This window comes from Mus caroli, unplaced genomic scaffold (genome assembly GCF_978045245.1).
Source record: "Mus caroli unplaced genomic scaffold, Mus_caroli_1 scaffold_18, whole genome shotgun sequence".
In the NCBI taxonomy this organism is placed as follows: Eukaryota; Metazoa; Chordata; class Mammalia; order Rodentia; family Muridae; genus Mus; species Mus caroli.
In genome coordinates, this window is record NW_028227273.1 from 66,843,970 (window position 1) to 66,858,612 (window position 14,643).

The 14,643-nt window shown below is 53.0% G+C and overlaps 1 protein-coding gene across 1 annotated transcript in view; it reads right to left on the bottom strand.

Annotated features, from left to right (window-relative positions):
• Positions 1 to 9,632, bottom strand: part of Itpr3 (inositol 1,4,5-trisphosphate receptor type 3) — a 64,151-nt gene extending 54,519 nt beyond the window's left edge. The window contains exon 1 of the mRNA XM_021185743.3: positions 8,976 to 9,632. Coding sequence (XP_021041402.2) covers positions 8,976 to 9,367 — 392 coding nt within the window. The 5' untranslated portion in view covers positions 9,368 to 9,632. The remainder of the gene's footprint in view (positions 1 to 8,975) is intronic.
• Between the last annotated feature and the right edge of the window lie 5,011 nt (positions 9,633 to 14,643).

The window sequence follows — 14,643 nt, forward strand, 5'->3', positions numbered from 1 at the left end:
CTGCTCTGAAGAGCCTCACCCAAAGGCAGGAGCCACCTGGGCCACACAGCTAGTCAAGACACATGACGGCCCTGCCCCACAGCCAGGCTCAACAAAGCTTCTGTGGGATCCATGATATGCTGGGTGTGACCTATTCTCAGGGAGCCCATGCCCACCCTGCTAAATGCCCAGGGCATAGGATCATCCTGCCCACCAGGCCCCAGCCACACAGAAGCCCTAAATACAGGCCCTATGGCTAGCCTGCGCTACACAGCACAGGATGGAGGGATGGGGATCCTAGCAGGAGGAGCCCAAGGGAGAAACCAGCTTGCTCTGGAAAGCCATGAAGTCTCCCCTGGAATGTTCAAGGAGTCTGCACCCCACGACCTTGCACGACCTTGGGCTAAGAGAGGAAGATTGCATCCCAAGACCTGTGTGCGTGGCCCACTTGGCGCACAGTGGACTTTGAGACCCAGGTAGAGCCATGGGAAAGGCACTGGGGTAGGTTGGAGCTGGCTGGAGATTAGATAAGGAGACGGAAAGGCTCTAGATAAAAGCGGGGACTTCTGGGGAACCTGACTCAAAACCTACACCAACCAGCTTGGCCACCAATAGCATGGGACAGCAGGAAATCCCCAAGAGTCCCCCTTCATCCACACTGGCCCTGGGAAAGAGAACTATAACAAGTCCTGCACATGAGAGTATGCACAGTGGCTGTTCCCAGCCCAGGTCTCCTGACCTCAGCCAGTGACCCTGGGGAAGCCCTGCCAGTAGGCTATCTAAGACCAGAGGGAGGAGTTAGAAGGGTCGGAGAGGTCTGCACCTGCTGATAGGATCTGAATGTTAGAAAAAGAACCCAGGCTCATTGGCTAGGCTCTCCGGCTGTCATATCCAAAAAGCACCCCTTTCTTACCTATGCCTTTCTGCACCAAGAAGCCACCCGTGGCATCCGATGAGCCAGGCAGCCTATGGGACATACAGAATTCAATAGCAGCATAGCCCATGGCTTCTAGGAGCTCAGGAGCAAGAGGGAACAATAAGATCTTGGCCTCAGTGAGGGAAACAAAGATGACAGAGCTTGGTCCAGCAGCCCAGGTGCCAGCTCTGAGAGCTCTGCCCGAAGGCCTGGGTTCCTGGCTCAGGATCAGGTGGGCAGCTGTGTGCACGGAAAGACACATCTATAAGGGCTAAGGAGAAGAGAGACAAGGGGCAGGCAGTGGAAGAAGTAAGAAGGGATCGCTGTGCAGGAAAGATCCTTGGGTGCAGCCTTCCTCTCTTAGACCAAGGTTGTGGGGTGTAGACTCCTTGAGAATTCCAGGGGAGACTTCATGGCTTTCCAGAGCAAGCTAGTTCCTCCCTTGGGCTTCTCCTCCTAGGATCCCTATCCCTCCATCCAGTGCTGTGTAGCGCAGACTAGCCACAGGGCCTTCCTAGCCCTTCAGGCCTGCGATCTGTCACTCAGACGCAATGCTCCGCTCCCCCCACAGTGACCAAGGCTGAGGAGCCTCAGCAGGGCAGAACTTCAGGCCCAGCACCCCACCTCCAGACTACCTCAAAATTCTCAGGGAAACTGAGTGGGTGACATGGAGTCCCCAAAACAGAAGCTGAGGACCAGACATCAAGTGGGAAAGCAAGAGCAGGGAACAAGCCCTGGATTTGGATACAAGGCTTCAGAGGCCAAACACTGGCCATGTTGGACCATGAAGTCCAAGGCACAGTGAGGCCACTGGGCTACAGACTGAGCACATAGGATGCTGTTAGGGGCCGGCACTGTGGGAACACGCAAGCTTGCTTCTTTCTTTTGAGAAATGGTCTCACTATATAGCCCTGGCTGGCCTGGAACTCACAGAAATCCACCTGCTTCTGCCTCTTGAGTGCTGGGATTAAATGCATACACAGATGGATTTGGAGATTTGTTTGTTTGTTCCTTTGTTTGTTTAAGACAGGGTCTCTTGTAACACAGACTAGCCAAAAACAACCTAGGCAGCTGAGGCTGACCTAAAACCCATAATCTTCCTGCCTCTGTCTCACAAGTGCTGGGTCTACAGGTGTGGGCCTGCCACCATGGATACAGGGCTTCATGCATGCCAGCTAAGCATTCCCCCCTAGTTGAGCCCCACTCCCCAGTCCCCAGTGGCCCCTACAGGTATCTTTTCCTGAAATGTAGATGATTCAAGAGATTCAAGGGTCAGCAGAGCCTATAGCGATTGACTGGTCTGTGACCACAGCCATAGCCATCCCTATCATTACCCAGAGAGATATTTGATTCTCCTCTTCTGCACCCATGTCACCAAGAAGTGTCCTATTGAACACCTGGAGACTGGCTGCAGCAAACACCACAAAGAGGAAGGGCTGATGGCCAGCTGACAGGGAGAGATGAGGGCCAAGATTTGCTAACCAAATAAACACCTGCTGCAGCTGGGGCTGAGATTTGTGTTTGCTGACCCTCAGCTCTGCCCACCTGCCAGCCGAGAGCCTCTGTACAGATGAGATCAGGCAGCGAGTCCCTCCTGTCACCTCGAGGACAAGCCCCAGTAACAGGAGTGCTACTTGGCCAACACCCTCCACCACTTAGGGGGACAACAGCGGACTCCACCAACTCCTCTCTTGCAGGCCCTGTGGCCTCCTCTGGTTCCTATCCCAGGCTCTCAAGTGTTGGGAAGCTCGGTGCCAACGCGGAGCAGCCTGGCCCTGGGATAGGCAGCCTGCCCACTCTTGGGGCCTCAGAGCTCACACACCCACCCGGAGATGAAGCAGAAGAAATTCTTCTCCCTCCCTCCCCCCCACCCCAGCCCCTGTTCTCAGGGAGGGGCCCCAGCTGTACATTCGATGCAGTCTAGAGGGCAGGGCTGGAAGTGGCCAGCCACACGGAGATCCCAGCTGTGTTGTGTGTACAAGATTATCGAAACCCAGAAACCTGCCCCCAGGCTGAGAGCAGAAAGCTGGTGTGTCCCCACCCTGCGACCCAGCTTCTCTCCCCACCCCCAACTCAAGCCACCACCCATCAGGCCAAGCTAGGGAGGGGACACAGGGTCAAGAATGTAGGGCAAGGCAGTGTGTGGGCAGCTGACTGAAGCAGGATTCAAGGCCAAATTGCTGGATTCAGCCTGAGACCCTAGAGTCCTGAGGCAGAAGGCAAGACTGGTTCTGTCCCCTGCAAACCCCTATGGTGCCCCTCTCTCTGTTCGAGTCACAACACAGGGACATCACACCCATGTGCCGCTCCACACCCAACCAAGAGGGTGGAGGCTCTCATTCCCACCAGCGAGCAACACTCATAAGCATGTGACATGAACTGGGTCAGACCCTCTGTGGCACAGTCCTGCCTCCACCAGCAGGCAGAAAGCATGGCCTGAACCTGGGAGCCAACGCTAGGCGAAAAGTAGGCCTTGCCTTCTCTGATTTCCACCCCAACAACTAACCAGGCGTCTGGACCTGTGAGCTTCAGGATGCTGGGGCAGAAGTCTGAAGTTTGCCAGGCAGCTCGCATAGCGGGCAGGTACCAGGAGTGCTTTCGTGAGTCACAGAGCCTGCTACCATGTGATTCTGTGCCACCATGCCACCACAACAGGGTGTCAGCTCAGGAGAGGGCAGACATGTCCTCCAGACAGGACACAAACAGGGGCTCAGCTTGGCTTGTTTGTAAAGGCTTCTGTGAGTGCTTACAAGGCTGGTGGCCCAAAAAAGACATCCCTTAGCCACAGCAGTGCCGCCACAGACATTACTTGAGCTGTTTTGTATTTCCTCCAGGAAACATATTATGTTGTTGTTGCCGTTGTTGTTGTTGTTGTTGTTTTAAATCAGGAAAAAAACACAAGTTTTCAAAACCTGAGTCTGCAAGCACGGGACTAGCTGAGGCTAACCCACTGCCTAGGGCTAAAGAACACAAGTGTAGCACCTCCTTCCACTGACGTCACAATTAAGCAAAAACCAATCTCAAGCACACCTGGCAGGCAAGGCTCCCAAGCTCTACAACATACTAGGACTCCGTCCAGAAACGATACCTGGCACCTAGTAGGTATTTCATGAAAGTTTGCTGACTGACTCAGGCCGATCAAGCAGACAGGCTTCCTCACAGCCTGCTTAGGGACCCAAGCCCTGGTTACATGTGCTAAGGAGACTGAGCAGGACAGCACATACCTGTAACCCCATCCTGTGGGTCCCCAAGGCAAGAAGAACCACAGTTTTGAAGTCAGCCAGGGTTACAAAGCAAGGCTGTCTCAAAAGCCCAGAAAGCCTAGTCTAGGAGGGGGGTCTCGCCTTTGCTACACTCTTCAGTGATACAATCCAGAAAAGGCTTCAAAAAAAATAATAATGCATACATGAGTTTAAAAAAATAATAAATTAACTTCAGGAGTCTTAAGACAATAGTCGGTGCTCTCCAGAGCTGAGTATCTGGAACTGGGAGATGTGCAATACAGTGCTAGAAGCTGAACCCAGACCTTCAGCAAGCAACAAGCTACATCTCCAGCCCTCTCTTCTGAGTATCACCGAGTCACTTTGGTTGCCCTTAAACTTCCTCTGTAGCCCAGACAGATCTTGACTTTGCAAGCTTCCTCTCAGCCTCCTGAGTAGCTAGGCTGGCAGACCTGGGCCACACACCCAATGGGGAACTACATTTTGCTCTCTTTGTTTGCTTGTTTTATATTAGCTAGTAAATTTTTTTTTAGGATACCCTACATCCAAGACATTCCTAGGTACAGCTTGAGCACCTTAGAAGAAGGTACAGGATAGGTCTGAAGAGAGGGCTCAGCAGTTAAAACTATGTATGACTCTTTATAAAGGACCCCAGTTCAGTTCACAGCACTCATATTAAGAGTGCTCAGAGTCACCTCTAACTCCAGCACCGGGGACTCAGCGCCCCCTTCTGGTCTCCATGAGTACCTGCACTTACATGCACACACAGAGGCAGGCAGATCTGAGTTCGTGGCCAGCCTGGTCTACAAAGTGAGCTCCAGGACAGCCAGGGCTATACCGAGAAACCCTGTCTCAAAAAAATCAAAGAGAGAGAGAGAGAGAGAGAGAGAGAGAGAGAGAGAGAGAGAGAGAATGAATACACAGGATGCACTGGAGATGTGATTCCTCTGGTGGAGCCCTAGGTTTGATCCCAGCAGGGGGGCGGGGGGGGGGGGAAGTTACTCTGAGCAGAGTTGTGGAAATATTCAGTTAGTGATGGAGTAGGAGCCAGAGAGTATGCTCCTGAGGCTCCTGGACCAGGGATCCTCATCTGGGAAACCAAGGCTTCCCACACTTCACCCCATACTTAGGGTCTTCACCTCCAGCGCCGACCCTCCCAAGATAGATAAGGACAGAAGGACAGAGAATGCCACAGGAGAGGCCGGGGTCCTCTTGATCCTGTGTGCTGACTGCCCATGGTAGGATGACCCAGGTCCAGGGGTGCACATCCCCCTCAAAAGTGATCCCAGGCCTACTAAGGGCAGCAAAGTCTCCCTGACAGATACTTCTTCAAAACTGAGTTCACCTGCACCCCCAACTCAATTCCTGGGGATCTGCAGCCACTCCGGGGACACTAAAAGGTCTCCAGGGGACCAGATGGGACCTAACAGGTCCACTCTGCGTTCGTTCCTGTGAGGGAGAGCTGGCCACAAGCCACAACAACCTTCCCCCCTCTTCCTCCCCAATCTGCAGTGCCAGCTCTGGCCTCTTATGCCTCCACCTGGGTGAGGGGTGAGGCCAGCCTCGGCCACGCTTCCCTGCCAAGAACAGGTGTAGGCCTGCTAGATCCACTCCCCAGACCCCTCCCAGCCTCCCAACCCAGTTAATATACAATCTTCACGGGACCTCTAATTACCTGAGAGGCTTTGACTGGCTGTCTCCTTAAGTGCTCTGGCTTCAAGCCTCAAGCTGCTACACCTCTCAACTCAACCAGAGCCCCCTCCAATCTCCCCAGCTGGACAAGCCTTCCGCCCACTAAGGCTGCCTGTCTTCAACAAATTCTCTGACTGAATGCCAGACACTGGGCACCGGGATGGGCCAGACGCTCCACCACACCAGGCCCAGAGTTCACGACCCCGGGCACCAACAGCCCCAGGAAAGGCTGCGGGAGCAGAGTTAAGGGTGAGAGGCAGGCAGACTTGAGTAAGAAGAGCAGAGCCATAGAGCCATGCTCCTGGCCCTGGGGACTGTAATTATAATGCAGCATCGAAGGCTGAGGGTGTAGCTCAGAGGCAGTGCACAGGAACCGTACCTATATGTACGGTTAGCATGCCTCAAACCAGGGTCCCGCTCCCAGCGCTGCAGAAAGGAAACAGAAGCATGGAGATTTGGTTCAGTCAGAGAGTGTGCAGTCTCTTAGACTCTATCTATGTGTCTACCAAGCTTGACCTTTTGTTTGTTTGTTTGTTTGTTTGTTTATCTGCCTTGTTTTTTTTTTTTTTAAGACAAGTACCTTCGCAGCCCAGGCTAACCTTCAACTCCTTATATAGCAGAGGCTAACCCTTCAATTTTGCCCTTCAATTAGTGATCCACCAACCACCGCCTCCCAAGTGCTGGGATTACAGACCCCACTCCACAGGATCTACAGAATGCCTAAGGGACATGGTAAACGAACTGTCAATCCCTCTTCATCAGCTCTAAGCAAGAAGCAGGAAGCCCACGCCCACACATTCCCCATACAGTGCAGCCTCCATAGTCAACTCTGACTATAGGATGGGCACGGCTAGTTCACCAACTCTGCAAGCCTGCAGCATTAGCTGGGCCTCCAGGGAGCCCTCAGAGCCTGGTTTGCACCAAAGAAGAGTTTGAAAAAAAAAAACGGTCACAGAAAACAAAAAAACCAAAACAGGATTAATTCTGCCCTGGAAGGTGGGGTCTCAGCTCTTTCAAAAGAGACTACTTGGGGCCAGGTCTCAGGGGGTGGGGCAGATTTACTCAGGGAGTCACAGGGGAGCAAAGGTAAGAGACCAGGGGGAGGTTCCAGGAAGCACACCTGAACTTCTAGTGTATGAGAAAATGAGGTGAACAAAGATGAGGTCGAGGCCTGCACACTGGGACCAGGCTGGGAAAGCACCTGCCAGTTTTCGAGGGAGAGTGGGGGCTGGTACATAGGAAGGAGTAGCCTGGGGTCAAGGGCTCTCAGATGTCCCTGAGATCTGCCCTACGGTACAGGTGGACTAAAAATAGCAGCTCCTGAGGCAAGAAGGACCAAGAGGAAGAAAGTGTCCTGAGAACAGGGAGCTGGAGACGTGGATCAGTGCTTTAGAGCGTCGGCCTCTCTAGCACTGGACCGGGGTTCATCCCCAACACCCACAAGGTGGCTCACACCCTTCCCTTCTATAACTGCAGTCTCAGGAGAGCCAATGCGCTCTCTGGCCTGTAAAGCCACGCAGCACCCACATGGTACACAGACATACATGCCCGCAAAACACATACACATGAGAGAGAGAGAGAGAGAGAGAGAGTGCAGAGGGATTCCCAGACAAGTAGGCTGCCTGGGGACAGGAAAAGGGACCTTAGATCCTTTTCTTGGCTCTGTCAATCCTCAAGGTGCTTAAATAGCATCTACCCTGTGCTCAGCCCTGAGCCAGACACATCAACAAAATGTGACTACTCCTTCTGAGTATCTGCAGAGTTGGGGGAATTGGGGCTCCCACCTTTGGCTTTGCCACTCCCTCCCCAACACACACCCCGTCCCAAGACAGCATGTTTAGTGCTGACTGTGCAGCTCCCCTGTAGCTCCCCAAGAAGGGCCCTGCCTGGCAGGGCTCTGAGCCAGGCCTGCAAAGATGCTGGCCCAGACGAGGCTCCACCCCTCTACTCTGGGCAACTTCAGAAGAGAAATCTGATGGGGAGATGTGTGTGTAGGAATTTCCATCTGACCCGGGAGGTGTGTAGGAGAGCCTGGAGGATGCTTGGAGAAGAGAGGGATGCTGGAACTCCCATCTCAGCCTCCTCAGGCAGAGAGGCTCTGGAGGTTTCTCCTCCCGACAGCAATTTGAATTCCAACCACCAAGAGGAGAGAGCAAGGGAGCCAGGAGCCTCCCACCTGCAGGGCTAACTTTGAAAGAATTCCTGACACACTTCCAAAGCCCCCAGAGAGGAGTCACCCTCCCAGCAGCTGGATGGTGCTGACAACGTGAGACACCAGAATATTAGCCACCACCACCCCACCCGCCCGAAAATGGGGCAAAAAGACCAGATCCGGGCTTGTGCGCTCCCTCCATCCCTGCAGCAACGAGGTACCCAGGATCTATCCAAAAAGAAACCAGGATTCTAACCTCTCCCAGCTACCGGCCTGGCTCCAGCATGGGATGGAATCAATTCCCTGCTTACCCAGCCCAGACCCCGGGGGGTGACAGCCAGAATTAATTAATGTTTGTAAAGTGCTCTAGAGAACCTGGGACCAGGGACCCAGGGGCGCCAGAGTAGCTACACAGGAAATTGACAGGGAGGGGGTGGCGGTGAGAGGGGGGCCAGCTGGCCAAGACCTGGACTGCCTGGACAGGGAGGGTAAAGAAAACACTCTGAAGAGGAGATAGGGCACAAGGAGAGTGAAAAGATGCTACCTCTCCAAATAAATAAATTAATGATTAATTAAATAATTAAATAAATCGATTCAAGATGAGGCTATAGAGGTGAATGCCAGGCTTCAGGCTGAGCCAACCCTAGCACCCCACCCCGAATCCCAAACAAGAACACCCAGGCCCTCTCCAACTCAGGCCCCAGCCACCTGCACAACCCGAGGACCACTTGCAGAGGAAGTCCGAACCCCTCAGCCATGAGTTAAGAAAAAGTGTGCCAGAAGTGGCGGGCTTCGTGGGCGCTGACGCCTTCTAGAACTCCCCAGGGCACCCGATTACTACCTGAGCAAACAACGCACTTCCTTTCTCTAAGAGAGGGGTGCCAGCGTCCCCTCGCTTCTGGAGACTAGGCTGTCCAAGCAAGCCTCTATCAAGGGCTCAGGGAACTGAACATTGGGAGACAAGCAGCTGGTACCGTGGTCCCGATGCCCCTCTCTTTGCCCTAGGCTCACTCACCCCAAAGTGCTGATGAAACCATTGACGGAGCCCTCGGCGTACAGGGACACAATGTCCCCGATGTGAAGAAAGCTGGACATTTCATTCATGGCTTCGGCCCTCCGGGGCTCGAGGCGGCGAGGTCGCCCAGAAGCGAGCTGCCAGGCTCGGTGCAGAGGACTGAGGCGCGCTGGGCGGAGAGGGGCGCAGTGCCACCTCGCAGCCCGGCGACTCGGACGATCGGGACGGCCGGAGTAGGCTGGCTGCCACCAGAGAGCGAGGAGGCGCGGCGCGACCCGGGTCCGGGTGAGGAGGTGCCCGCGTCTCTGCGCGCTCGCAGCCCTCCAGCCCGGCCCGGCCCGCGCGTACCTGCAGCGGGGAAGGAGCAGGAAGTCTGGGGCCGCCACACACATGCAAATCCCGCCTGGGAGGCGGGGAGGCCACACCCCACCCCGCCCCCGCCGCGGCTCCCACGTGCACCCGCGCCCCAGGCTCGGCCTCTTCTACACCAAGCGCGTGCACGCCTGCACCCCCCAAAGCGCCCAGCTTGCCACCGGACGACCCCCAGGCTCTAGGGCGTTCTCTAGACGGCTTGTCCACCAGCACCGCGCTGCACTTCGGGGCTCTCCACCCTCGGAGATCCCCAGCTCGCCTAGCCTGCGGCCCACGCGTGGCTGAACACACCGGGAACTTGGCCACGGTCACCCTGCGGCAACCGCGCCCAGCTGAGAACCGTCTTGCGCCTGGATGCGCGCTCAAGCCCTTAGCGTTGCAAATCAGGATTCATTTCTCTCAACATGAAAAGTCTTTTCATTGCACAATAGAAAGTGCTTTGGCTTGGAGGGAAATGAAGCAATGGGGTGGGTTTGGGTTTTGTTGTTTTTTTAATTGTCCTTGTTGGGGTTTTTTTCTCTCTCGCTTTCTCCCCACATTCCTGTGTACAAAGAGATCCAACTTCCGAATCAGTTCGGCCGCTCCCTCTCCAGGAGGAATTGGCTCCATTTTCCCTTGGCTCCTTCTGTCTTTGCTTTAAAATAAATAAATAATACTGGGAGGGGGAGAGCATTACCTCCTCTAGTTAATAGTGCACCCCAGCGCCCACTGAAACAAGTTCTCGTAGCGGACCCTTGCTCACAAAGTTCAGCCCTCAAACTCATCGCCAAGTGGACTACTTTCTGTTCTGCGCCACGGAGGCTGGGCGTTTGCTTCCTCTTAGTGCTTTGGTTTGAACTCCTGAGATAAGAACTACCCCCCCCCCCTTCGCCGCCACCATCCCCCTTTGGTCACCTTTGCTCCCTCCCACCCGGCCCCCCTTATTTCCTGAGGGGCGGGAATGGGGGCGTTTGTCCCTGGGAGAAAAGGAGGAGGGGACTGGAGACAGAAGCAGGAAGAGACCCAGGAGGGGTGGAGACAGCCGCCAGCCGTGAGACAGCTGCTGACCTGCACCGAGAATTCTTGAGTGCAGGGGATTTTTACCAAGACCCTTAGAACTGGTGGTTGTGGTTAGCCAAGCCTTTAATGGGGAAGTAGAGGCAGGAGGACTGGGAGTTAAAGGTCGGATAGTAAGTTCGAGGTTTACCTAGGGCACGTGAGAGCCTGCCTCAAATAAATATAAGAATGGGCTGGAGAGATGGCTGAGTGGTTAAGAGCATTGCCTGTTTGCTCTTCCAGAGGATCCAAGTTCAATTCCCACCACCCACACGGCAACTCATAACTGTCTGTAACTCCAGTTCCAGGGGGTCTGATGGTCTCACACAGACATACATGCAGGTAAAGCATCAATGCACATAAAATAAAAATTAATTAATTAATTAAAAAAAATCAAAACAGGGCCTGACGAGGTGGCTGAGCAGTTAAGAGCACTGGCTTCTCTTCCAGAGAACAGGGGTCTGATTCCCGGCACCCACGTGGCAGCTCACAACCACCAGTAATTCCTCTGCAGGCACTGGGGACATCCCTGGTGCCAGATATACAAGCAAGCAAAGCACCCACACACATAAAATAAATAAATAAACCAAAGTCCATAAAGACCCCCCAAGAACATGGATCACGTGAACTCCAGGATGTCTGAGTCCCTATTCACTAGTGCCCAGGGTCACACGAATTCTACATCTGGCCCAGACCTCACACCTTATTCTCCATAATATATCCAAAACAATATATCCAAAACAATATTGTTACAATGCTTTGAATGTTTGTCTTTACTAGGTTGTCTTTTTTTTTTTTTTTTTTTTTTGGTTTTTTGAGACAGGGTTTCTCTGTGTAGCCCTGGCTGTCCTGGAACTCACTCTGTACATCAGGCTGGCCTCGAACACAGAAATCCTCTGCTTCCCAAGTGCTGGGATTAAAGGCGTGTGCCACCACTGCCCAGCTAGGCTGCTTTTTTTTTTTTTTAAAACAAAAATCAACGTCCCATGCAGTAAAGACTTCTAGCACTGATCTTCCTGCATGTACCACCGTGATAGGAAAACCCAGGGCTCCATGCATGGTAGGCATCCTACCAACTGAGTGACATCCCCAACCCTAAAAAATGTATGGTCCTCCTTTGCTTGCTATGCTGAGATAAAACACCATTACCAAGAAGCGATCTGGGAGCCGGGCGTGGTAGTACACGCCTTTAATCCCAGCACTCGGGAGGCAGAGGCAGGCGGATTTCTGAGTTCAAGGCCAGCTTGGTCTACAAAGTGAGTTCCAGGACAGCCAGGGCTCCACAGAGAAACCCTGTCTCAAAAAAAAAAAAAAAAAAAAAAAAAAAAAAAAGAAGCGATCTGGGGAGGAGAGGATTTATTTGGCTCGCAGGTTCCAGTTGATCATAGGACACCAAGGCAGGAGCCGGGCTGAAGGAGCAGAAACAAAGACCAAGACCACGGAGGAAGCCGCCTACTGGCTTGCTCAGTCTGCTTTCTTTTACAACCCAGTCCCACCTTCCCAGGGGTGGCATTGCCCACAGTGTTCTGGAGCTTTCCCACATCCATCATCAACCAGAAACTGTTCCATAGGTTTACCCACAGGCCAGTCTGAGTAAGGTGTCTTCTGAGCTGAGGAGGGTCCTATTCCCAGATGGCCCTGGCTGTGTCAAGTTGTCAAAAAACTGTATGACATGTGCATCCAATAAGCTGCAAACTATCATTTAAAAGAAAAAAAAAAAATCTTGCCTAGCAGTGGTAGCGCACACCTTTAATGACAGCACTCAAGAGGCAAAGGCAGGCAGATCTTTGTGAGTTCAAGGCCAGCCTGGTCTATAGAGGGAGTTCCAGAACAGCCAGCGCTACACAGAGAAACCTTGTCTCAAGCAAATAAATAAATAAATAAATAAATAAATAAATAAATAAATAAATAAAATAATTCTTATCTAGTAGACTCTCCCAAAAAGAGATGACCACAGCCCAGAGAACCACCACCAGACAGTCCTGTCACCCACCAGGTTTCTGGGAACTGGAGTTAAAACTGAGACCCAGTACTCTCTAGTATGAGAGACAGTCAGGGCGTCTGGGTTCTCAGACTGTGGCATCATGGGAAGGGCCGGACCCCAGGACAGATCCTCTTGTCTCTCATTCTTGCCTGGGGTTCCAGAGGGAAGCACACATGCATTCCAGAAGCAGCTACAGAAGTCCTACTGTGGCCGTTTGAATAAAAATAGCCCAATAAGCTCATATATTTGAAAATTTACCAGTGGATCTCTCAGGATTAGAAGGATTAGGAGGCATGGCCTTGTCGGAGGAAGTGTGTCACTGGGGGTGGGCTTGGATGGTTCAAAAGCCCAATCGAGGCCCAGTATCCCACCACCACCATCTCCACCCACCTCCCACCCGCACCCTCCCATGCTTACCTACCTGCCTGCCCGTCAGGGTGTAGCTTTCAGCTCCTCCAGCACCATGTCTGCTATGCCTACTGCCATGGTGATAATGACCCTCTGTAACTGTAAGGGAACCCTCCATTAAATGCTTTCTGTCATAGAGTTGCTTTGGTCATGGTTTCTCTGCACAGTAATAGAAGAGCAGTTAAGACGCCTGCTATGTGCAGGGCCTCTGCTCCTCCCCAGGGTCTGATCAGACCTGCCTACTTCTTCCCAGAGCTCGGAGGGTTGAACATTGGCTCTCTGGTGACTACTCCCACCGCCGCCAACTGTCTGGTCCTCCTGTGTCACCACACTCAGGCATGTCTCAGAGCCAGGCGGAGGAAGTCCCTCCACTCTGGGCCTGGATGCTCTGAGCCTCTGTGTCTCTGTCAACCAGGAAAAACTCAGAGGTAGGGAGCACACCTCCCATCCCGCTGAGAAGTCCAAAGAGGGAGGTCCATTGCCAGCCCCTGCCACGCCTAGGGCCCCTAGGAATTCCGGAACACGAGGCTGTTTGCACAGGCGCAGCCCAGGGATCAGGCCAGGCACCTGGTCCTGCCAAGCCAGCTCCACCATGAGTCCTTTCCTGAGTTCTGAGATGGTGCTGGTTTAAAAAAAAGTAAAGCCAGGTTTTTGTTGTTGTTGTTTTTCATACAAGAGAGGTGGGGTCAGAGTGCAGTTGAGTGGTAGGGTGTGCTAACCATCTGAGAGCCTAGCCCTCACCCCTACTTCCAGCCCCGCCAAGAACCCTCTTTAAAGGAAAGCCAGATGGATTATGGCTAGCTCGGTCCATGGCCCTGTAGCTTGAAGCTCTCCGGGAGCTCCCTGCTGCCCACAGGACAGGATCCGCAGAACCCAGCCCAGTGGGCCAGACCTAAAACTGTCTCTCCCTCCCTGATCTTGTATCCTCTGCAGATATCCGGGTGGCTTTCAAGAGGGCACATACTGGGGCCCAGTCCAGAGTCCATGAATAATAGTTCTGGGGATGTGGCTCAGTCAATAGAGAGCTTGCCTAGCGGGTTCTGAAAGACCCACAACGTGAGGACTCCCCCACGTTCTGACTCAGGAGAGGCGACACCCCAAAATCACCCACAAGAAACGGTCTTGCTGCAACTGCAAGAGGATTTTTATTCGAGAGCGTTCTCGGGCCCATGGTCATACACCATGCAGGGGTAGAGGACCATGGCGCGCCAAGTAGCTGAGTAAGGGGGTATTTAAAGGAAGAAACCACAATTCATGGAGGTGGGGAGGGCGTTGTTGGAAAATACCAAAAATACCAGTTAAGAGTCACAAGGAAGTATAAAGTCACAAGTGTCAGGTTATCTCTCAAGACAGTTTCTAAGAGCCCCTAACAATCTAAGAGCCCCTAAAGATAGCACATTTGCATTGCAGGTTCCAGTAATGGTCAGGGTGCCATTCTTTGAATTGAACCCAGGAAGCGGGTAGGTGGAGGAATGTCGCTATCTGTTTTATGACCAGTACCTGGAGCACTAAGCCACAAAGGCTACACTCCCAAGCCTGGGCCCAAAAGCCTCGAATTTTGTTTTTACTTTTGCTATACTTTTTTAATACTTCTTCAGTTCCATCCCCTGCATCACATTAGTCAGCCTTGGTGTAATCTCAGCACACAGGAGGAGGTAGAGGCAGGAGACCAGAAGTTCCTCAGCGACAGAGGAAGTCCAAGACCAGCCAAGGCTTCCAGAGACACTGTCTTAAGACAGAGGAGGAAAGCCAGAGTCCAGGAGAGCCATGTGGCACACACTTCTACCCAAACATTCTTGAAGCAAAAACAAGGATGGCTATGAGTTTTGGGCCAGCCTGGGCTACATGGTAAGATTCTGTCTCAAAAAT